General features: G+C 40.5%; 1 protein-coding gene and 1 pseudogene across 1 annotated transcript; one reads left to right on the top strand and one right to left on the bottom strand.

Moving 5' to 3' along the window:
* Window positions 1-1,798: 1,798 nt before the first annotated feature.
* On the bottom strand, window positions 1,799-6,205 carry LOC111174719 (small ribosomal subunit protein uS10-like; annotated as a pseudogene).
* A 7,866-nt stretch (window positions 6,206-14,071) lies between these two features.
* On the top strand, window positions 14,072-25,452 carry EPCAM (epithelial cell adhesion molecule). Its single transcript, XM_022573908.2, has 9 exons — window positions 14,072-14,372; window positions 17,211-17,318; window positions 17,595-17,835; window positions 18,767-18,832; window positions 19,868-19,931; window positions 20,762-20,863; window positions 22,258-22,458; window positions 24,160-24,204; window positions 24,986-25,452. Exons 1-9 carry the CDS (start codon window positions 14,297-14,299, stop codon window positions 25,025-25,027), a joined length of 945 nt encoding a protein of 314 aa, XP_022429616.1. The 5' UTR covers window positions 14,072-14,296; the 3' UTR covers window positions 25,028-25,452.
* Window positions 25,453-25,876: the final 424 nt, after the last annotated feature.

Raw genomic sequence — 25,876 nt, 5'->3', positions numbered from 1 at the left:
TTTTCTCTTCCAGGTTTATTGAGATGTAATTGACATACAGCACTGTGTAAGTTTAAGGTATAAGCATGATTTGACTTACATATATCATTAAATGATCACCACAGTAAGTTTAGTGACCATCCATCACCTTATATCATACAAAAGAAAAGAAAAAATATTTTCCTTGTGATGAGAAATCTTAGGATTTACTCTAACTTTCATATATAACATAGAGCAGTATTAATTATATTAATCATGTTGTAATTATATACCTAGTACTTATTTATCTTATAACTGTTACCCAGCTTGGGTCTGCTCACCTGATGCACAGTAGAGCCAATCTACTGACACCAGGTCGTGGTGAAGGAAAGTACAGCGTTTATTGCAGGGTGCCAAGCAAGAAGAACAGGTAGCTTATGCTCAGGACACCCAAACTTCCCAGTGGCTTTTAGGGAAGGGTTTTTAAAGACAGTATGAGAGGACTTCCCTGGTGGTGCGTTTGTTAAGGATCACCCGCCAATGCAGGGGACACAGGTTCAAGCCCTGGTCCAGGAAGATCCCATATGCCACGGAGCAACTAAACCCATGTGCCACAACTACTGAGCCTGCGCTCTAGAGCCCACAACCCACAACTACTGAGCCCGTGTGCCACAACTACTGAAGCCCGCACACCTAGAACCCGTGCTCCGCAACAAGAAAAGCCACCACAATAAGAAGCCCGTGCAACTCAATGAAGAGTAGCCCCCACTCTCTGCAACTAGAGAAAGCCCGTGCATAGCAGCGAAGACCCAATGCAGCCATAAATAAATAAATTTATAAAAAAAGAAAAATAAAGACAGTATGAGGGAGAGGGTTGAGGTGTATGTGATCAGCTTGTGCACAGTTCTCTGACTGGTTGATGGTGAAGTAACAGGGTTATGTTTCAGTAATCTCAATCATCAACCTTCTGGCTCCAGTTTGCCTAGGGTCTACGTGCTGGTGGTTAGCATGCAGTTAATTTCTTCCACCTGGTGGGGGTTTTAGTATCTGCAAAACAGCTCAAGGATATGTCTCAGAAAATTATCTGTAGCCCTTGAGGAGGAACTAAAGGTCCCTGACTTTGTTTTATGGCTACACTATTACTATTTTGTCTCACTTAACTGTTTTCCTTTGTTTCTGCATTTTCTCATGTCTCTGATTAAATCTGCTGTTTCGAATTTGGGGAAAGCCTAGGAGGCTAAAGCTTTTCTACAAACAAGAGGTAGGGGATACGGGGGGTGGTCCCTCCCCAGGAAGACCCTACAGGGTACTGCTCAGTTTCATAACTGGAATTTTGTACCTTTTGACCACCTGCATCCAATTCCCCCTCCTTCACCCAGTGCTTATAAAAATTTATTTTAAAAACCACTAAGATTTCAACAGAAAATATACAAAGTACACCTACACATAGTATAAAAAAAAGAAAGTGTAATAGTTAATAAATTAACATCATTTGTTATCAAAAAATACAAATTAAAACAGTGATTAGGTACTATTTTTTTGCCTATCAAATTGGCAAAGATTTAAAAGACGGTAATAGTCAGACTTCCCTGGTGGCACAGTGGTTAAGAATCCGCCTGCCAATGCAGGCGACATTGGTTCGAGCCCTGGTCCAGGAAGATACCACATGCCGCAGAACAACTAAGCCCGTGAGCCACAACTACTGAGCCTGTGCTCTAGAGCCTGCGAGCCACAACTACTGAGCCTGTGTGCCACAACTACTGAAGCCCACGCACCTAGAGCCCGTGCTCCACCAACCAGAGAAGCCACTGCAATGAGAAGCCTGCACACCACAACGAAGACTAAATTAAAAAAAAAAACACTATATACCGTGTGATCTAATTTTTTTAATTAAATGTTCTATAGCATTCTAAATATGAATACAAGCAAATATTCTAGGAAAAAAGTAAGTATATGTGGATTTATGAGTGATTATGGTTTTCTTCTTTTTTAATGATTTTCTTCTTTATGCTTTTATATATTCCTCCAAGCATGTGTTCTTTTCATAATTACAAATCCGTTTGGAGTTTTTTTAACATCTGATTATCAATATATTAAAAAGGTTGGTTTAAGCATCTGCAGTGGAGACTTCAGCCTCGACTCCCGGCTCAATACTAATGGAAGCGATCTGCTGTCATCAATACTGATGGAAGCGATCTGCTGTCGTCAATACTGATGGAAGCGATCTGCTCTCGTCAATACTGATGGAAGCGATCTGCTGTCGTCAATGCTGATGGAAGCGATCTGCTGTCGTCAATCCTGATGGAAGCGATCTGCTGTCGTCAATACTGATGGAAGCGATCTGCTGTCGTCAATACTGATGGAAGCGATCTGCTGTCGTAAATACTGATGGAAGCGATCTGCTGTCGTCAATACTGATGGAAGCGATCTGTTGTCGTCAATACTGATGGAAGTGATCTGTTGTCAATCTCAGAAGGACCGTGCAAGTTAATGAGTCGCTTGTGGATCCTCAACTGAAAACGATCCCCAGTCTTAGAACCTTTACCACAAGGAGTTTTCCTTGTAGTTACTCTCAGAGTCTTGGTAGGCATCCGAACGGGTCCTTTCACTTTGAGATTGTTTTTCTTTGCACCTCTGATCAGGTTAGCACAGACCTTCTCCAAAGACTTCACGTTGCAGCTGGTTAGAATAATTTTAATTCGGTGAATTCTCCACCTCTGGCTCCACCGGAGTCTTTCTGGTATCTTTAAAAGCCAAGGCTGTGGCGAGGCTTCCTGACCAACTCCTTCCGCGAGAGCGAACGGCGGTGAGTCAGAGAAGCGGGCAGTCCGGAGCTCCGTTGAGGCAGCGACGGGTGATCGTGTCTTCCTCCAAGAGCCAGTTTTGTTTTTTGTTTTTTGGGTTTTTTTTGACCCACATAGGTTTGAGGGGAAGCTGAAGTCCATGTGGAGGTGAGATCCATCAAGTAAAGCTGACTGCCCAGCAGGTGGCTGATGCCACCTTCACCTCTAGTCTTCCCATCTACTGGAGATGCATAAGTTAGCAGCATCAGTTAGGAAACTGTGCTTCTACCAGCCAGTCATCTGTCTTGGGCAGAGCTAGCTCATGGGGAAGTGGTGTAGTTCCCTGGGTTCCAGCCTGGCTCTGCTATGCTCTACCACCCTCTCTACTCTTGGGAAGCTACCTGACTGCCCTGCATGCATTTATAAAATGGAGGCAGTAATGGTAACACTTAACACCCATTTCAAAGAAGGAAGGTCCCCTGTAAAGATGAGCATTCAATTACAAGCTTCTTTTGGAATCAGCTGGAAGTTAGTAAGTGCCAAAGTTTATCTGATACACAAATAAACATTTCTTTTTTAAAAATATTTATTTTATTTATTTGGTTGTGCTGGGTCTTAGTTGCAGCAGGCGTGCTCCTTAGTTGCGGCACGTGTGCTCCTTGGTTGTGGTCGGCGGGCTCCTTAGTTGTAGCATGCAAAATCTGAGCTGTGGCATGCAAACTCTTAGTGGCGGCATGCATGTGGGATCTAGTTCCCTGACCAGGGATCGAACCTGGGCCCTCTGCGCCACCAGGGAATTCCCACAAATAAACATTTCTGTTAGTCTTCATGACTTAGACATAAACTTTAGGGTTGACATCTGCATTCAGTGGGTTAATGCATATATCCAATCAATGATTTCACAAATTATTGAAATATTGTAGCTTAAGGTCTAAATTGTTACAATTTCTTAAAACTGGACTGGCATGACAAATTAAAATATAATAATATGGTACTTAATTATTAACCAAAATGCTCTCTCAGCTGAAATGCTTACCCATTGGTCTGGCATGAATGTGTTCAAATAAGAATCATTCTCTTTGCTGTTAAGGAGAAGGTCAGTATCCAGACTGAACTTTGGAGCCCTGAAAGAAAAGCAATTAAGTTCTCCTGAAAGATTCTTCTGGGAATTAGTTCATGAATTCCCCAGACCTCAGTCTCATGATGGATTTGGGTACCGCAATGTATCTTTCTTCTGGAACGCTTAATGTTGTATGCTAGTATTATTGTCTGGTGTTAATATGCAGCTCTTTAGTTTTTAACTTCACGTGTGTCTGATCTCTCCCAGCTGGGCTGGAGGTTCTTGAGAACAGGCTCTTTTTCTTTTTCTTCCTAGACGCCATTAATTACTCCCTGGATGCCATTAAAGCTTAGTACAGTGTTGTATAACTTAAATAATTTAAGTACTTAGTATATATGTATTAAGTAAACAAGTTACAATTTAATGCCAAGCCAGCCCTGTGCTTCAGGGCGGTGATTTGACAGGTATGGAAAAACCATGCTACCTCAAACACCTCCCTCAAAGACAGGCTTCTATGCCTAAGATTCCTATCATCACTTCCCTCTTTTGGATAACAATTGTCTCCAGAAGGCCTGAATTAAAATGTAAATATCTAACCTTGGAGATGTCACTCACTAGCACATTGTCTTTAATAGTTTCCTAGCAGGGAGCTTGGGCCTAGGATTGTGTCCAGGGAAAGAGTCAGAGAACCTAACATCCAACTTTGGGGTGCAGATTACATGGAGTACCCCAACCACGTCTGTGACAGAGGAGGGGCGGAGCATAGAGCAGGAGTCCACTGGGCTGGGCACCTGTGGGGTGGGGCTGGAAATGCCTAACTGGGCCAAAGTGCATCTCCCGAATGGAGCTATAGCATAGAGCCTTGGCAAACTAACACAGCGCTGCTGGGTATGAACCAAGTATTAGAGTGAATTCCCATCTGACCAAGAGGCACAAATGACTGGTCCAAGGGTACACTCAGAGCCTTGTCTGAGTGGTGACTAGAAGCTGGGTCAGTGCTCTTTGCAGGCTGTTCTACTTTCAGAAATGAGTGCTGATTTCATTGCAATTGCAAAGAGAACCAAAGCAGGAGAGCAGAGGAGAAACAATTTAGGAGGGAAACAGGGGGCTTTATTAACTCAAGCCCTCAAGAGTCAATGGGGAGATGGGTCGATGTGGTGTGGCCCTTGACCCACAACCAATATAGCTTCTGAATTCTCAGCCATGTGTACATAAACATACATGCCCATGTGCAACATACCTATGCTCAAGTGCCTCCACATATATAATTCCAATTTTTTTTTTTTTTCTATAAGTTTCCTGCTAGGGTGGGGTAGGAGTCAGAAGTCGGCAGCCTCCCAAACTCAGTGGAAAGATCATGGCTAACAAACAGTGTCCTCTCTCCTCTACCAACCCCCAGCAGGAAGCAGACAGGGAGGGTTCCAATGGTTGTAAGGGCTTGGCTGCTTTATTATGTTCATTCTTATGGGCGTTTTTACAAGAAATAAACGAAGTACAAAATATTGTATAGCCTCTCAGTTAGAAAGTATGACATCCTATTTTAAAGAATGAAGGCCCCCTGTAAAGATGAACTCCTAACTACAAGCTCCTTTGGGAATTAATCCAAAGTTATTAAGTGCCCGAGCTTATCTGATACCCAAATGTTTATTTCTCTAAGTTTTGACAACCAAGACATAAGCTTTGGGGTTGATAGCACTGAAGCTACATGACGTGGGGAAAGAGGATAGGTTTTGGTGTCACAGACCTAGGGTCAAGCAGTAACATCACCATTCACTAAGGAGATTTTGGGCATTATTTAACTTTGTTTAACCAGTTCTCTCACTTGTAAAATGGAAATAAGTGATACAGTCTCTGTGAAGATTAAATAAGATAATGTGAAGAACGCATCTTTTGAGTGTGTACCGAATGTTCATTTTCTCTTCTCTTCCTTTCTAAATGGTCAGCTGAATTAACAAACCACTAAGGAAGATTTCTGACCATGAGCCAAATAAGGCTCTGAAAACTTTTGAGGGTAAGAAGAATCCAAAAAAATAAGCTGAAAAAGAGAAAACAGCCTGTTTCATTAACATTTACAATGATCTAGAACTGGGTAGTAGCCAGACCAATCCAGATCCTATTAATTCTACACACTGGAGTTATCGGTGTGGGTATATGTCTCGCCACTGAAGCTGGAAACTCATCGACTGAGAACCCTAAGAATTCTGTCTTACTGAAACAGGATCTCCACAGAAGCAGAATGGAGACCCACAGTTTGATTGTTGATTAAAACAGAATCATTTTAATCTCCCCTCCAATTGGTTCTGAATCATTTTAATCTCCCCTCCCCTCCCCTCCAATTGGTTCTGAAATATCATTAGGTAATCTTGGATCCCCTTAAGGCTTACTCATTGGCCAACTTTCGCATTTTTGCCCCCACTTTATGCCTCCAAATGAATTTACCTATGCTTTCAGATGGACCTATTTCTACAGGGTGAACTAGCTTGGATGGCATATAAGCTGAGCTACAGCTGTGTCCTTATCTATACTGGTGAAATTCCACTGGTTAGCCATCTCCATTCAACACACCTGCAGCTTTCTCCTATAAAGCCCTTTGGACCTAAGGATAGAGGCAGTGTGATGTCCTCCATGTTCACATGGCTTACTAACCCTTCATCAGTCTGAGATATTCTTTGAACTATTTGCAGCATTTAGACCCCCATGCTATTTTTTCTGGGCTGTCTTTTTGACCAAAGAGGAGATAAAAATTGGTCCCTAACAGTACTCCAACTGTGTAAGTGACTCAACTCACCATGCATTAGCTCCTAGCAGTATTCCAGCAAGTTCTGTCAGCAACTGACCACAGGGGAAAATGCTAACTGCAGATTTGTTCTCTACAGGACTTTGTATCATCACCATCATCACACCACTCCTATTATAACCTGCTGCTTGTTCACCTAACAAGTCTTTTGTGGAAATGATAATGTGGTCATTACTTTATCACAAGACTTCCCTACAAACTCCTGGAAGTTCCCCTTCTTTTTTTTTTTACAAACAGGGAACCAACAAAGAGATGACATGCCCTCCCTCCCCCCTCCTCTATCCATATTATTTATTTCCTCTTCTCACTTCCTTCTACCACTTCAAGGCAATCATTCTCCCTCTTACTCGGTCCTCAGTGACTGCTGATCCTTGGCACTAGGACAGGGGACAGCCCAGACTCCCTGGAACATTATCAAACCGAGTACATTCTGAGTCAGTATTATATGCAGTGATGTGTGTTGTATGTGGTTCAGCTGGACTGTGACACTTGGTAATTCACTCATCCTGAGTAGGAGTACCAATGAAATTAAGTTTGTGACATTTAGTTCATTCTTATCACACATCTTGATTTTCTAGGGACATCTCAGGAGTCCCTATTGGGACATACAGATAATTCCGGAAAGGAAAGCAATCTAAGTGTGCATTTTTATCCTTTGTTGTTTCCTTATCATGCTTTGTAAACTGCCAATGCATTCATTCTCAACCAGCAACATGAGAACCCGGGGCCACCATCTTGTTGGGCCCTGTCTAGTTACCAGGAGAGGGAACTTCCTCACAATTGCGTATGTATACTTGGTTGCTTCAGAGATGTCATTAAACATGAACACTGAAAAAAGCTCTCAGGTTTCATCAAGGCTGTTGCCAACACCATAAATGACCCATCATAAAGACCCCACCCCTCTCTGATACTGATAAGGCAAAGGTTAAGGTCCATCTCTGTTTGTTACACTCTTATTTCCTTCTGTCTAGGCCAGAATACAATTTCTGGAACCAACTGATTCCTCTCTCAGCTGTCTTTAAGAACACTGTATTCTTTGTACATTGTTGAATTTACTCATACACAAAGTAAATGCCCAATATTTGTTAATGATCATGACTCAATCATTCAGGTGGTTATGAGCTAAGACTGGTCACTCCGTAGCCCCTATGTTACCATACTCTCCAAGAGACCACAGCCACCCCTCTCCATAAGACTGTCACCACCACTACACTCTGTGGGCGTGGGCAGTCATCCTGAAGCTCCTGGACCTTCCTACTAAGTATCCAAAATCCACACATCTCGGGCTGATTTCCCACCTCCCTCCAAGAGCCTGTCAGGTTAATCCTGTCATGCTTTATATCTCATTTGCCTCAGTCACTGACAGGAAAACAAGCCCTCTAGGAGACCCAGCATCAACACCGGACACTCATCCCAGAATCCCTGAGTTCATCACTTAATCTAACCCAACCCTTCCCTGCCCTCCCTGAACTCTTCCACTGTTCCCTTTGCAACTCCAGATCCGTCCCCATCAAACATCCTGGTAACCTCCTCTTCTTTGAACATTCCCTCCATCTCCTGGCAGTAAGTGAAACTGGTGGTCCCTGATTATCCCATCTCCTGAGCAGCCCTCTCAGGTAGGAGGTACTCATGTCCCAGGCACCTAAGGGCCAGCGGGTATAGTAGGTGTGCTGCTTGCCATTTCCAAATTCTTTCTTTCCTCTCCTCCTTCTAAACATCCAGCTCCTTTGAAGTCCCTCCTATCATCTCCTGTCCTTCCAGATCACTTACTCAAGAGCTCCCATTGTCACAGCCCTTCAACCTTGTCTGGCAGCTGCTTTTCTCTCCTCTCGTCTTCACTTCCAAACCCTGCTTAGGTCCCATGGCCCAGCATTTTCATCCCACTTCTGCAAACATCTTCCCTAACAATCTTGTCCTTCTCTCTTCTGTCATATTGGCCTGAAATATCCCATTCTCTTTGAACCCAACTTCCTGCCTTCTCAGAGCCTGCACCCAAGCAGCTGGTCATTGCTGGAGGAAATCACACAAAGTAGTTGATAGATTTCACTTTGAGTTGGTGATCATGAACCTCAAATGGACACTGCATACTGCCTGGCAAATACTATCAAGTTTTCTGGGAAAGTTCACTTTCCCACTCTAAAATGACTTTCTCCATTTTTCCTCAAAATCTCCCACATTGCAAAGTTTTAAGGAAAAATAGAATGTTTACATAACCTCAAAGTATCTCCCCCAGAATATCTATTAAAATTCTGATGGTTTCAGGGAACTCCCTGGTGGTCCTGTGGTTAGGACTAGGCGCTTTCACTGCTGGTTTGGGCCCTTGTCAGGGAACTAAGATCCCGAAAGCCACGTGGCATGGCCACCCCCGACCAAAAAAAAAAAAAAAAAAAAGCAAACAAAAAACCGTAACTCTGATGGTTTTTAAAAATTAATTTAATTTATTTATTTTTTGGCTGTGTTGGGTCTTCGTTGCTGCACGGGCTTTCTCTAGTTGCCGCGAGCGGGGCTACTCTTTGTTGCAGTGCACAGGCTTCTCATTGCAGTGGCTTCTCTTGTTGCAGAGCACGGGCTCTAGGCACGCGGGCTTCAGTAGTTGTGGCACACGGGCCAGTAGCTGTGGCTCACGGGCTCTAGAGCGCAGTCCCAGTAGTCGTGGTGCACAGGCTTAGTTGCTCCGTGGCATGTGGGATCTTCCCGGACCAGGGCTCGAACCCTTGTCCCCTGCATTGGCAGGCGGATTCTTAGCCACTGTGCCACCAGGGAAGCCCTGATGGCTTTAACATCTGTCCACAGTTTCTTTTATACTTCATCATTCAGGAGGTGATGAGCTGGATAGAGTGACTCAAATGAATAGAGTATGAAAATGGAAATGTAGCAACTTCACAGTGGGAAAACCTGGCAGACACCACCTTATACAAATGATCCAAGTAATAAATCATGTTGATATCTTGTACCCCCGATATGACTCAATGTGTAACACCTCTGTGGCATTCTTCCCCCAAACACATAACCTCTGACTACTCATGAGAAAACCTCAGACAAACCCCAACTGAGGGACATTCCACGAAACTGTACTATACAAAATACTCTTCACAAGTGTCAAGGCCATGAGAGAAAAGGAAAGACTGAGAAGTTGTCACAGATTGGTAGACACTAAGGAGATATGATGCCTTAATGAAATATGGGATCTTAGATTGGTTCCTGGAACAGTAAAAGATCATTAGTGGAAAAACTGGGAAATTCCCAATAAAGTCAACAGTTTAGTCAATAATATTGTACCAATGTTAACTTCTTATGGTTACGTGAGATGCTAACACTAGGGGAATACTGGGTAAAGGACATACGGGAACTCTATACCATATTTTCATCTCTTTCATAAAATCTAAAATTATTTCAAAATAAAATTTAAAATAACTCATATCTCCTCATCCTCATACCCTTCTTGCAGCTGGTGACCTCACCTCATACATCCTTGATAAAATAAAATGGTCAGAACAGTTTCATTCTCTACCACCACATTAGTTAGTATATCTGCATCTGCCTCCATCCTTCTGTTATGGTAGGAAACCTGTCCCTGCTCTTCTCAAGGGCTCACCCCTCCACTCTGGGTCCCATCCTCTCTCCTCTCTCCCTTTCTCTATGTTGTCCCTCCTCTGGTTATTCCACATCTCCCCTATTTCGTCAATCTCCCCTCTCTCCTGGACCACTTCCATCACCATAGAAACATGTTATATTATCCCTCGGATTAATAAGACCCTTCCTTGAGCCCTCATGTCTCTCAGGTTACTACCTTATTTCTCTCATTGCCTTGGCTACATAATTTCCAGGGCCCAGTACAAAATGAAAATATGGGTTCCTTATTAAAATGTTAAGAATTTCAATATTGTTACAGTAGAGCATTATACCAAGTATGGGGCCCTTCTAAGCATGGGATCCTATGTGACCGTGCAGGTTGTATACCCATGAAGCTGGCCTTAAGTGCTAGACTAGGCAAACTAATTCATGGTGGAAAAAATCAGAATCAGGATTGCATCTGAAAGGAGCAGGGATTGATTTGAAAGAGAAAAATAGAACTTTCTGAAAATGATGGTTATATCTATCTTGATAAGAGTCCATATCACAGGTGCATGAATTTGTCAAACTCATTTAATGTTACACTTACATTTTTTTTCTCCTTATTCTTTCACCACACCAAAAAACCCTCTAAGCAAACACTGATCTCTACATAATGATATACGTACTGAAGTAGTTAGAGAAAAATGTGTAATGAAGCCTGCAGTTGACTTGGAAATGCATCAAAATAATAAGACAGATGAGTAGATAAATGGATAGCTATGTGATAAAGCAAGTACAGTAACACATTAATGGTATAATCTAAGGCTGGATCTCTTCTCTCAACAACTGATAGAAGTAGACACAAAATCAAAAGGAATTTACAAGACCTGAAAAATACCATCAACCAACCTGAACACTCCACCTCACAAAATTGTTATTCTTTTCAAGTGCACATGGAACATTCACCAAGACAGACCATATGCTGGGGATGAAAGACACCTTAAGAAAGTGGTTGCCTCTGGAGGAACAAGAACCAGGACAGGAAGGAAGCTCTTATTTTTTACTTTAAACTTTATAGTACTACTTGACTTTTATACTATGTACATGCATTTCTTTGATAAAAGTAAAACTTTACTGTATTATTTTAATTATAATAGATATCCCTTAATAAGCATGTACATATTGATATTAATGTACTAAATAGTATACTAAGTGCTTATTATGTGGTGCTTTGTATTTTATAAAATAATTTCAGGGGTAGAAAGATATGAAAAGGGTTTTTTCATGGTAGGGGTTAGGCATTTTGCTTTGGAGACAAAGTTTACTTTAATGACAAACATAATGACACTTGATAAAAAATTATGCACACATATGCATACGTATTAAGGTGGACTCTGAATATACAGACTATTTTTATAAACCTAAACCAAACTAAATAATATCTCCCACTCTGCAGAGAGTACATCCTATGTAACCAGGTTCTTTAGGATATGTGAGAAGTAATGAACAAGTAGTATGAATACCAAACTGTTAACAAGGACTATCTAGGAGAGAGGGGTTTGCTGAATAGTGGTCAAAAAGAGCTTTCATTCTTCATTCTATATAAGGTACTTTTGTTTTCTACTAATGTATTATTCATGAAATAACTAAAATTTTAAGAACTAGTAGCCCTTTATAGCAAATGTTTACACATTACACTCTCCTCTAGCCATCTGCAAGAATAACATTCATCCCATTTAAGGTTTCATTAAATTTTACATATTACACACATATACACACACACATACTCTAAAATCTATGTGAAGAAACTATACTATAGAATATTAAATAAGTAATTTTCTTAAATAGTACCCCTAATTGTTTCTTTTTAAGGAACATGATACTTAACTTTTCTCCAATACTATTTATATTTAACATGTTATCTTTTTGATTTAGAAGTATCTCTTAACATTCAAGAGAAAGTCACAACCAAAATCCCTAACCTAGCAATACTTTGCACTACCCATTATATCTTTTCTTAACTAGTTTCTCTCCTTTTCTATCCATTCTTTAGCTTTGATGTTGGTTTTTTAATTGGGTTCTTAACTGACAGACTGCAAGAGTTTGGTCAGAAAAGTTTAAATACAATTTTTAGTAGTGTCATATTTTTTCTTAGTCAAATATATATCAAACTGACTACTGTGAAAATTGAAAAGCAACACCTGTAAATTTTAAGAACAATTTAAAGAATATACTTAGGTAGGAAATCTTACCAAGATTTTACGAAATGTTCTTAAATATGGCACTGGAACTAAAAAAGATTCACAAAGCATAAAATGAGAGCAATTTTGAGCAGTGACAAATTGAGAAGGTGTTAAAGAGCTATAAAAATAAATAATATCTTGGATGTATACTCAGATACTATGAGTCAGATTAGTGTGGCGTTTTGTCATTTATTTAATAATCATGTTTTTTCAATTCACATTACTGAAATGAACCATTTAATAAACAGCTGTCAAGTTATAAAAAGATGAAGTTTTTCTTGATTAGGTAGGTAACAGATTTAGACCTGGCAAAGGAACATTTTGCAAATAAAGCCACAATAACCAGTTTTATTCTTGGGAAAAGTGTGTGCAGTTTGGGGGCTGGCAGTGTGTAACTTCTTGAAAACATCCAAAATGCAGAAGATAACAAAAATCTGGTTGATAGTTGTTCCTGACTTGATAGTACTATTCTTTTCATTTAAAGAAATTTTTGAACAGGTCACCAAGTTCCAGAACTAGGTCTAGCTCAGATTTACAGATTTAAAATATTGATAGGATTTCCTTAATATGTCAATAATCAAATAGTTAAATAACTTATTTAACGTCCAACTAAAATTCACATTATACTGGTATTTACTGCAACGAAGTTATTATTTACATTAATCAACTGGCAATAGGCGGATACAACACACTTAAATTATTGCTCAATAAAAGCATAATCCATGACTTGATATATATTTGTAGAAATTAATCAAATTTAGTTGAATCTTTAAATTGCCTGTTCACTTTTCCTCTTTTGAACTCTTTCTCCGATGATTTAAACTGAAAAAAAAAAAAGACTTTTAAAAACAGGTCATAATAATATTACAGCTAACAAAAATACTATTAAAAACACTTAATACTTTTAATAATTATTAAAAGCTTCAAGTCACTACACTTAAGAGTGTAACAACAGCGTGTTGTAATTTGAATTCATTTACACTGAAATAAATTATCGTCCTTCGTTTCTACTTCTATTTTCGAAGTACTCATCAACATTGTTCTCTAACATTAATCGACCCTGGTAATCTCAGTTTCCAGCATTTCGCTCTATGGGAACACCTTCAAGCGCTAAAAAGGCTTATAAAAAAAAAGAAAAGAATTATTGAGAATAATTATAAAGATCACATGAGTTTGTCATCCCGAGAGCTAGGGAGATTCTCCTTTCTTTCTAGTTTCAAAGGAGTACAATTAAACGTACAGGTAAAGCTCGAAGGTCTTTTTTTTTATTGTGCGTGGGACGGTCTTCCGCTTCTCTTTGTATTCCATTTTACCTTCCGCCTTCATCCTCCCGGCCCCCTCACTCTTTCCTCCAGGTCCAATTTCTTCGAGGTTTCAGAGTCGTGCTCCCTCCGGTAAAAAGGAAGTCTCGGTATTTTCAAACTTTCTCCGTGGCCACCCAGGCTCCCACCCTCCCCGCCCCCACCGGCCGCAGGAGCAAGCACCTGGCGAACCCGGCGCGCACCTGGGGAGGGGATGGTATCCCAAAGGCCTTGTTCCGAGTGGGGGAGGGGAGGGGAGTCTGTTCCCTCCCCCCGCCTCCCGACGGTGACTCATAGCCGAGAACTGGCCGGCAGAGGTGAGCAGCCGCGGGCAGGGGCCGGGGGCGGGGCCGCCAGGTCTGGAAGGTCTGCTCCGCCCCGCCGAGCGTCCAAAGCGCGCAGCCCGTCGGCCAGCTCGCACCGTGCTCCTGGCCCCGGGGCACCTCGCTGTCGTCCTGCCGACGCGGACCCGCGCGTCCCAGGTCTCGCGCCTTCCCGCCGGCCAGCGGGCTCCCGGCGGCCTACTCTGTCCGCACGTCCTCCCGCGAGCCCCCGGCCCGTCTCGAGCCCCTCGCGCTCTTGTCCTCGGCGCGCGCAACATGGCGCCCCCCCACGTCCTTGCGTTCGGGCTCCTGCTCGCCGCTGCGACGGCGGCGGTGGCCGCGGCCCAGGAAGGTGAGGAGCGGAGTTGCGGGGTTAGGAGGACCAAGGGGTGGCGGCCCTCGGCGCCCTAGACGTAACCTGCGGGTACTGGGCGGGCGGCCGCGCTTCTCCGCCCGGAGACGGACGGCGCGGGGCTGCCTAGGCTCTGTGCGGGTGGGAGGCAGCGGGAAGGCGCCCACTCGCGCGGCCCGGAGGGAGCAGCCTCGCCTGGCGCTCTGCGCGCCTCTCTCGGGATATGGACCGGGGCAGGGGCGGAGGGGCAGGCGGGGAGCAGACGCGCCTCGACGCGCCCACCTTCTTCGGCCCCTGCGCACTTGGGGTTTTGGCGAAGTGGAAACCTGCCCGGGCCGGAAGGGGACTCTGCGACTGCGACCTGCGGCCCCGCCCCTCCCCGGGCACCTGCGGTGGGCCCCGGATGTGGGTCTCGGGCGGGGACTAGCGGCTGCGGTGAGGCCTCTTGGGCCGCTACGCACCTGTGCGCGGGGAGGAGGGCCTTAACTACGAGGTGTGTGGATGTTTTCTCTTCAAGGATCATATAAATAATGCCAAGTTTATTGTAGGGAACCCAGATATATCGATAATCGTAAAGAGTAAAAAAAAGTCATATTGGGGCTTCCCTGGTGGCGCAGTGGTTGAGAGTCCGCCTGCCGATGCAGGGGACACGGGTTCGTGTCCCGGTCTGCGAAGATTCCCACATGCCGCGGAGTGGCTGGGCCCGTGAGCCATGGCCGCTGAGCCTGCGCATCCAGAGCCTGTGCTCTGCAAAGGGAGAGGCCAGAACAGTGAGAGGCCCGCGTACCACCAAAAAATAAAAAAATAAAAAAAAATAATAATTGGGTATTTTTTTCTTTTAGACATTGCTCTAAACATTACCCTAAACCTAAACACATTGTTTTATGTCTTGATTTTTTCCCCCTACATAATATCCAGAGTTTTCCATTTCCTTTAGTCTTGAAAAGCATGATTTAAATGGTACAAAACAATCTATAGCCTGGAAGGTCGCACCATTATCCTAATGTTGGACATGTAGTTTGATTCCAGTTTTTCTTACTCTGGAATAAACATCTTGGCTGCCATCTCTTGATTTATTTGTAAGGTCGTGGCTAGCAGTGAAGTGTCAGTTAGCCACAGTTTTGTGGAAAGGCTTTTGTAGTCTCACCAGCAGGGCTCAGCCTAATTCACTACACTTTCAAAATAATGCAGTTTAATCAACTCACGTTTTTTCAACTTCAATCTGAGGCCAAATACTTAATTTTAAATTGCTTTAAAGTGATGATAGCTGCTGTAGGAGTATGTTCAGAAAGTCTGATTGGTCTCTTTTAAATTTCACATTGTTTAGGCATAAATATGTGCTCTGAGCAGGTATAGCGTAGTGCTGCATAAGATTTTAACTCCTCGAGGACCGCTCTATACGTTCTCCTTTTATGACCCCGATACTGAGTTTAGTGCTGGACAGATTATATAGGTGGTTCGTATTGATTATAATTTAAACAGGGAAAAACTAAAGCCAACTTGAGATATGAAGGAGCAATATATAAATTCTTTGGTCTGTTGTAATTAGTTTTTGTTTTTAAAGATTGCACTCTCTTAGCTAGACGAAGAAATTAGATGTGCTTGCCATTTGAAGTTAAAATGAACTTTTGAGATAGTCGAAGATATAACTATTAAATTGACATCAGTATCCAGGATGGGCTGCTTAATAGCACTTTCAAAATCAGGTTCTAGAATTTAATTTAGTTAGGAAACGCACATCCGGAGGTACCTCCAAATTCAATTGAAAGTATAATTTTTCTAAGATACGAAATTGTCCAAGGGTTGAATATGTTCCCATTAAGTCTCAAGAAGCATCTCTTATTAAGAAAGTAAGGTGGGAAGAGGGAGGTAATGTGAGTTATTCACTGATCATAGAATTGGTACTTCTTTAAAGTTAATTTTTATTATATATTGGGATCTAGTTGATTTTACAATGTGTTTCAGGTGTACAGCAAAATGGTTCAGTTATACATATATCCATGCTTTTTCAGATTCTTTTCCCATATAGGTTATTATAGAATATTGAGTGGAGTTCCCTGTGCTATACAGCAGGTCCGTGTTATCTATTTTATTTTATTTTACTTTTTAAATTAAAAGAATTTTTGGCCACGCCGCGTGGCATGTGGAATCTTAGTTCCCTGACCAGGGATCAAACCCACGGCCCCTGTACTGGAAGTGTGGAGTCTTAACCACTGGACCGCCAGGGAAGACCCTTGGTTATCTATTTTATGTATACTAGTGTGTTGTTGATTTTGGGGAAAAGACTCCATGACCGACAGACAAATGTTTATCTAGCAGGACAGGAGGAGGGAAGAAGCTGAGTCTGGGAGTATCACGAAGGCAAAGCTGAATCTGGTGTTTGGAGAGTTTATTCTTGGTTTAAAACACAAAAATTGGAATGCATGCAAATTAGACTGTCTATATAATATGTACAAACTATTTAGCATAATGTCAGCCACTCCAATTATAGCTGAAAAATGACACATTCGGGACCACTTTTTAAGGCTGTATGTTCCTGTAACTTGGGCATTATTGTCAGAACGTAATTTAGCTGATCCACCATCAGAGGTGACAGTTGGATCCTCACTTTTTTTTTTTTTTGCGGTATGCGGGCCTCTCACTGTTGTGGCCTCTTCCGTTGCGGAGCGCAGACTCATCGGCCATGGCTCACAGGCCCAGCCGCTCCGTGGCATGTGGGATCTTCCCGGACCGGGGCACGAACCCGCGTCCCCTGCATCGACAAGCGGACTCTCAACCACTGCGCCACCAGGGAAGCCCTGGATCCTCATTTTTAAAGTGGATTTTTTTCCCCTGCAGGATGTGTGTGTGAAAACTACAAACTGACCACAAACTGCTCTGTGAATGCACATGGTCAGTGCCAGTGTACTTCAATCGGTACACAACATTCCGTCATTTGCACAAAATGTGAGTAGAATATCATTACCTTTAAGTTTTATTTTGACTTATACTTCTTTAATTGATTTGTCTTGAGTCGGGAAGCGTTTAATTGGCTTAAATCTGAATCATGTTATTTTGTCAACATTATCTCATCTCTGAAGTTTCTTATGATTTAGAAAGTAAACCTGGGAACTTGTAAGTCTGCGGTAATCTTTGGCCCTGGAAGTTTGGAGTAAATTAAATTTTTTCCTTAAGCATACAACAGCAGTTATTTTTCACTTTGACGTGATGCTTTGTTTTCAGTGGCTTCCAAATGTTTGGTGATGAAGGCAGAAATGAGTGGCTCCAAGGCTGGGAGAAGAGTGAAACCAGAGGGCGCTATCCAGAATAATGACGGGCTCTATGATCCCGAGTGTGACGACAAGGGGCTCTTTAAAGCCAAGCAGTGCAATGGCACCTCCACGTGCTGGTGTGTGAACACTGCTGGGGTCAGAAGAACCGATAAGGACAGTGAAATATCCTGCTCCGAGCCAGTGAGGACCTTGTGAGTTGAGCTACCTATAAATTACTTGTTTTCATGCTTTTTGGATTTGTTTAATTAAATTTAGTTTTGAACATGTAATGTGATTTTGTGATTTAGAATTCAAAAGATAGAAGAGAGTGGACAGTGACAAGCCCCCATCCCATCTCAGTCCCCCATTTACTCAGTTTACTTCCGTAGAACAGATGTCATCAGTTTATGCCATAACCTTCCAGAGATCTTCTGTGAATTTACTAGCAATGTAGTTTTTCTTATTTTTAAATTTTTTTCTTATGGTAGCATACTAAACATAATTTTCCTTAATTTATTTTTACTTAACACTCTTCAGTATTTTAAAGTACGATTAGTGTTAAATGTATATGAATGATTTAAGTTATGTATATATTTGCTCATTTATTGTGTCTTACAGCAAGGTATGATTGTTTCAGGGATTAGGTAATGGAAAGGAATGGAAACACACTGCAGCTAGCTCAAGCCAAAAAGATTTTATTGGAAAGGACTAGAAAGACCAAGGCAGACACTCTCTCCACTTCTGTCTTCTGGAGCCTTGTGGCCACTTTTCTGTTTCTCTCAGTGCCTTTTTGTCTCTTCCCATGAACGTGACCCAACATGACCAACTAAGCCTTAGCTGCCTATATGTTATTTGTTTTCATGCTTTTTGGATTCATTTAATTAAATTTAGTTTTGAATATGTAATATGTGATCTTGAGTGTGGTGACCAGAGGCCAGAGGGTCCATGTTAGAAAGCCTGAGTTCTTTATGAATGATGTGTGTGAGGGCCAAGGAAGAAATGAAGGGCATATCTTTTGTATAGATCCTTTTTCTGTTAATTCTCCTGTAATTCCACTTGGGAATTTGGGTATTAGCATATTAAGAAAATAATATAAAAGGCTGAGTTGTTATGGTCAATCAATACTGTCTTTTTACTTTATAGCTGGATCATCATTGAACTAAAACACAAGACAAGAGAAAAACCTTATGATGTTCAAAGTTTGCAGGCGTAAGTGCTATTAAATGCATTATGTTTGCACAGTTGGTACTCAGAACTTCCATCCTACACCATTAGATAAACTAAAACAAGTCTCAATGCGTTTTCATATTTCTGAAAAATAAAATACTGTAAATAATATTTTTAACTTTTTTAAAAAAATAGAGGTGCAAGAATTGTATATTGTAGTACAATTGTATCCTGTAGTACCCTTCGCTCAGATTTACCAGTAAACATTTTGCCACATTTTCTTTTTATATGTGTATGCATATGTGTGTGTACTTTCTATATCTGAGCATGTATAAATATTATTTCCCCAGAACCATTTGAGAGCAAGTTCTAGATGTCATGCACCTTGACCCCTAAATACTGTAGTGTATCTTTTCCTAGGAACAAAAGGCATTCTCTTACATAACCACTATACAGTTATCAAATTCAGGAAATTTAATGTTAAACCACATCGTGCCAGTTTTCCCGATGTCCTTTGTGGCAATTTTTTCCCCTCTGACCCAGGACCCAGTCTAAGATCATGCATTTAGTTGTTATGACTGTTCAGTCTCTTTAAATGTGGAACATTGCTTTGGCATTTCTTTGTCTTGTTTTTCCAATAAAATTTAAATTTTTAATTAATATTTGAATTATAAACCATCACATTGATATTTTTGAAGAGTATGGGCAAATTGTTTTATAGAATGTCCCTCAGTTTTGGATTTGTCTCATGTTTCCTCATAATTAAATACAGGTAATTCATTTTTGACAGGAAAGCTACTTAAAGTGATCTTGTGTCCGTCTCAGTACTTCACATTGGGAGGCATACAACATCAGCTTGTCCCTTTACTAGTAATGTTAACTGGTCAGGGTGGTGTCCACCAGGTTTCTCTGCTATGGAGTTACCACTTTCCTTTTTGTAATTAATAAGTATAACCTGTGGGTAGATACTTGGATACTGTGTAAATATCCTGTTTCTAGTCAAACTAGAACTCAACAGTTTTTGTATCAATTATTATGATGATAGTTGCAAAATGGCATAAAATTTTTTATTTACAGTGCACTCAAGGAGGTAATCACAAGTCGTTATCAACTGGATCCAAAATATATCACAAATATTCTGGTAAGATTTTTTTTTTTTTTTAGCAAGTGAGCTTTAACAGAAAATTGGTCAGACAGCTTGGTTTGGGTATGATTTTTGATAGTGGTTAAACTGCATTTGAATAACAGTTTAAGCCCTGGGCACCTAATCCTGCAAATCCCCTGTTATTGTTTTCCTTCCGTAGTCTTTGAAAACCTCAGTTTACCCTTAAAGAAAATGTAGTATCTCTTACTATTCCTAACACATGCCAGTCTTCACACCTTGGAAAACCTCTCTCTGTGGTTGTTTTTGGCAATATTTAGGATGCTACGTAGTCCTGTTTTCTCTGGTTTCAGGAGCTAGTCTTTAACCAGTTAGCCCTTCCTTAACTCAACTTTGGTTGAAAAATGCTTGAATAGTGTGATGGAACTCTTTCAAGGCAGAAAATTGCTGTCATTTTTTAAAAGACTTTTTGGTAGGGACAGACTTTTTTCCTTCCTAAAAACAGAACATGGTAAATGCCACGGCATTTTGGATTGCATTTCTTTAGCATTTTAGCATTAAAGTAGTTCTAACCAAATAAGGTACTTTAATATCTTGTTTAAAATCTTTTGAAAATTCTCTTTTGAAAAGAAAATTATAACTATCTTTGGTTGCATTGCTATTTTAATTCCTTTGGATAGATTTTTAAAACCTCCCAAAGATTTTGAAATTATTAGTGATAAACCCGATTATCCACTAATGGCAAGAAACACTGACACATGCAGATTACAGAAAATCAAACACTGAATATTCTGATTATTGAACAATGATATTTTCATACAGTTTTGGTTATAGTAATATTAATTTGTATTTTTCAATTTTTCCCCCAGTATGAGAATGATGTTATCGTTATTGATCTGGTACAAAATTCTTCTCAGAAAACTCAGAACGATGTGGACATAGCTGATGTGGCTTATTATTTTGAAAAAGATGTGAGTATAATCTTCCTCATTTTATTCCTGTGTTTAGAAATGTAATGTTGTCTATCATGCCTCAGTGGATTCAAGATCTTTCACCTGTTTATCTACTTTTAGATCAACTGTATGAATAACTGTTCTCCAACTGGTTCTTATGCTGCAATTAATTTTGTCCTCCTTGTTCACACTCACCTTTCTTATACCCCTTTCTTACTTGCTTGTATATTTATACCTTTTTATCACATTGTTCTGCCTAGAATATCTTCTCTCCTATGATTCTTACTACCTCCTTGGCAGTTATTTAGTTTGTGAGTGTAGCCTTCCCCTACTATAATTTCCATTAACAAGAGACTATGTAAAAAATGCTGTGTGGGGCTTCCCTGGTGGCACAGAGTCCTCCTGCTGATGCGGGGGACACAGGTTCACGCCCCGGTCCGGGAGGATCCCACATGCCATGGAGCAGCTGGGCCCTTGAGCCATGGCCGCGGAGCCTGTGCGCCCGGAGCCTGTGCTCCTCGGCGGGAGAGGCCACAACAATGAGAGGCCCGCGTACCGCAAAAAAAAAAAAAAAAATGCTGTGTAACTGGTGTGATTAAAATGTTTGTTTAAACTTTAATATACTGAAGTGAGCTATTTTCTTCTTTTTTTTCTCCTGAGCCCATCTCCTGGAATTTCAGTTACGTGTATGTTAGACCACTTGATAGTAACCACAGGGGCACTGAGGCTTTGTTCTTTTTTAAAAAGTTTTTTTGGCTGTGCTGTACAGCATGGGAGATCTTAGTTCCCTGACCAGGGATCAAACCCGTGCCCCCTGAAATGGAAGCATGGAGTGTTAACCACTGGACCACCAGGGAAGTCCCTTAAGTGAATTATTTCCTGATGAAATCTGGGATTCACTTCAAAATAACAAGACCAAGGAATTCCCTGGCAGTCCAGTGGTTAGGACTCCGTGATTTCACTGCCAAGGGCTTGAGTTCGATCCCTGGTCAGGGAACTAAGATCCCAGAAGCCAAGCGATGCAGCAAAACAAAACAAAATAAAACCCCACAAAACAAACAAAGAAAACAAAAAACCAGGCTGGGAGAGGCTGGGGGGGTGGGGATAGAAGGAAGAGTAGATAAAATAAGGTTGGCCATGTGTTTATGTTATTGAATCTGAGTTAACAGGTACATGGGATCTCATTATTCTATTCTTTCTACTTTTGTATATGTTTGAAATTTTCCTGTCATTAAAGTGCTGGGTATTTTTTGTTTTTTTCTTTCTTATGTTTCAATGGACGAGATTGTTATCACCAAAACCGTAAAGATTCTCGGCAGCAGTTCTTTTGGTACATAATTGGCACGTAATTCTATGTGGCCATGGTAGGTTTTCTTTACTATTTTAAATTGCTTTTCTCCTTCTCAATGTAGGTTAAAGATGAATCCTTGTTCCAGTCCAACAGGATGGACCTGAGAGTAAATGGGGAACTACTGGATCTGGATCCTAGTCGAACTTCAATTTACTATGTTGATGAAAAACCACCTGAATTTTCAATGCAGGGTCTACAAGCTGGTATAATTGCTGTCATTGTGGTTGTGGCAGTAGCAATTACTGCTGGAATTGCTGTGCTGGTGAGCATAGGACAAGTAAAATTTCATTTCAGGGTCTCTTCTTTGAAGAAAAGGTGATAATATGAAAAAGCCACAACCGTGTGCCAAAACAAGTTAATGAAACCAAGTCTTCATTTTCTGTAATCCTTTATGCTGAATGAATCTATTGCATTTCCGGTCCCTTTTTATAAAATAGTCAACCTTATGAAGCAAGAAAGGATACTGATCTGAGAAAAGCTTGTAGCTGAGCACCTCACAGGTTGGTTACATTGCTGTCAAATAGCAAACGTCCTTCAGTTGTCCTCACTGCACACAGGAGTGCAGTTCAACACTGTTGCCAGGGTTAGTGCAAAGTAACCTGAATTCCCAAACCATTCAGTGAGATGAAACTACAGAACACAAATTAATGTTAGCATAAAAAAGAATTAAAAGGGATAAGTGTGAAGCAGCAGTTCAAAATAAAAGATTTAATGTAAACTGAACTTAGCAGTGCTTCAGAAGAAGACTGTATCACCTGAAAAAGCAGCATTCGTTCTAGCTACGTAAGGGTACTTCAGCATCAGGAAATTTTACCAATGCAACAAATTCAGAAATAGATTTGATGGTATATGAGAAGTTATATTTTCAGTTCAGCAGCATTATCACACTTGGCTATCCATCTGGAAGAAAACAAAAGTTGGATTCCTGTTTCACCCCACCAGGGCTGGCCGTATTGCTCAGCTGTGTGTGAATAGCACGTTTTGGAGCACAGCAGCGTGAAAGGAGTTGGGCAGTATACCCATGTTCAAACACAAATTCTAGACGGGTTATAGTTCAAAATGTTAAAGAATAAAGTAAGTCTCAAAATTAATTTAGGAGATGTTGTACAACCTTGTGATAAAAGAAACCAAGTAAGGTGGGAAATCTGGAATCCATGAAGGAAGAAGTATATATTTGACTTCATTGAAATTAAATATTTTGTATGGCAGAGATACTGTAAAGTGAAAAAAATGTCAATGATAGGCTCGGGGAAAATATTCACTATGCATAAAACAAAAGATTATTATGCATAATATATAAAGGGTTCTTAGAAAATGATGAGGAAACTAAAGAAAGAGTGGTAACAGGTGTGAATAGACAATTTACAGAAAAGGAATTCCAGATGGCAGATAAACACATGAAAGGTTCATCATAGAAATCTAATTGTCCTACAGAAATGAAAGCACAAGTACATAAGGAAGCATGGTCAAGGTCATGTATTCCAGCGTTGCTAGTAAGGTGAATCTGGAAACAACCTGAGTGTACATACAGAGGAGGATGGATGAGTAAACTGTGGGGTATCCATGCCACGGAATAAAGTGGCTATTAAAAAGAAGGAGTTCAAAAAAAAAAAAGGAGGAGTTCAATCTATAGCTTTTGATCTGGAAGGATTCCTGTGATGTGGATACAGGCTGTGCAAAGAGGGAAATGATACTCTGCATGATCCCATTTGTTTTTTGAGACCCCCTAAAACTTACATGCACGTGTTCATACATTTGTGTTAGGATGTGGAAGAATCATACATTTCACCAAAGATTATTCATTGTTTTCTCAGTGCATTTGAGAAACAATGTCTACGGATAGATTTTAAAATTAAATTGGTTCATATCAGAATTGTGTTCATTAAAAGCATATGTGTCAATTTAGACTAACTTTTTGTTTGGGTAGCAGTCCTCAAATAGTAATCATTTTTCTTCCATATAGGTTGTTTCCAGAAAGAAAAGAATGGCAAAATATGAGAAAGCTGAGGTAAGTGGATTATTTAATTAAAAGGCCCTTGTTTTAATCTCTTATTCCTAATAATCCCTATACCTTCCAGACACTGACAGGTTTCAATTACACTTGAGTCCCTTTATAGTATAGTCCTTAGGGTCTTAGGGAGAGTCTCACAATGCTAAATGTTCTTGCACGAGTTCCATAGCAGACCAGATTATGTTGAATTCTGACCACTTATTGGCTAGGCAAGTTATTTAACTTCCCTTAAGCCTCCGTGTTTCCTTTATCTGTAAAACGGGGATAATAGTACAGACCCACTGTAAGGATTTAATAAAGTAGTCTGTGTAAAGTGCCGATCCCATGCTTGCCGCACAGCAAGATGTTTGCCATCTGTAGTAGTTGTCATCTTGTCTCGGTTCTGCCTATAATTAATTGTGTGATCTCAGACAAATCATTTAATTCTAAACTTCAATTTCCTCACCCATAAAGTAAAAGATTCAAAATAGAAAATGAATTGGTTCTTCCTATATTTAAAAATGGTATACATTTAACAAAAATATTACCCATTCTTAAAGATTTAGCTTACCTGCTACTTCCCTCTGTCACTTTGGCCATCTTAACTCTAAAAAGCAATTTGGATCATGTACTTAATGTGTGTTTCCTTGTAATATACCTTTTTTAAAAAAATTTAAATAAGTCATAAATGTGGAAGAGAATTTTCTTGCGTTCCTTTTTGTTTTTTAAGCTATTTTCAGAATAAACAAAAGACTGGGTCCAAAATTATTTTAATTTTTTCTTTTTCCCTCTATTTCAGATAAAGGAGATGGGTGAAATGCATAGGGAACTCAATGCATAACACTAATTTGAAGAGTAACTATAAGAAGGGAAATTAGCAAACAGACTCAGATTACAAACGTATGAACATGGGGCAAAGAGAAGATCTTTGAAGACCACTATTGTGTTAGTTAACATCATATATTTGTAACAGTTAAACCTGTACTCAAAATATAAGCAGTTTGAAATTGACTTTACTTATCTTAAAGTTTGACCACAAGTATCATATATATGCAGATCTGATATAAAACCCAGAATTTGAACTGCATAGTTTGAATTATTTATGCCTAACATTGAAGGGTATGCATTAAATACGCTTCCACAGTAGAGTCTGAGTGACTTCTGTCTCGTCTGTTTGTGATTAAAATAGCTGCCTTTCTGTCTACTTTGAGTCTTGTACATATAAATGTTTTTTATGAACTATGAAATAAAAGATTTAAAAAATGACTTTCCTATCTTCATTTCAATCATATTGAATCAAATTTCATAGTATACAAATAAGATAATAGGTTAAGAAATGCTCTGAATGCTAGCTACAAATTAGAATTTGCGTGAGTCCTTATAATCATGTATATTCAATATAAAATTTATAACCTGTAGTGTGTAACTTCTTTAATAACATTTTTTAAAAAAAATATTTATCTATTTTGGCTGCGCCAGGTCTTCGTTGCGGCACGCAGGCTCTTTAGCTGTGGCATGTGGACTTCTTAGCGGCATGCAGGATCTAGTTCCCCCACCAGGGGTTGAACCTGGGCCCCCTGCATTGGGAGCACGGAGTCTTACCCACTGGAGCACCAGGGAAGTCCCTGTAGTGTGTAACATCTACACAGAAAAACCAAACAATTTTATTCTGCATGCATCTCAGATTCTA

This window comes from Delphinapterus leucas, chromosome 13 (genome assembly GCF_059928025.1).
Source record: "Delphinapterus leucas isolate spDelLeu-1000000601 "Yukka" chromosome 13, BTC_Dleu_Yukka2, whole genome shotgun sequence".
NCBI classification, from domain to species: Eukaryota; Metazoa; Chordata; class Mammalia; order Artiodactyla; family Monodontidae; genus Delphinapterus; species Delphinapterus leucas.
This window is presented reverse-complemented; position numbering and strand designations above follow the sequence as displayed.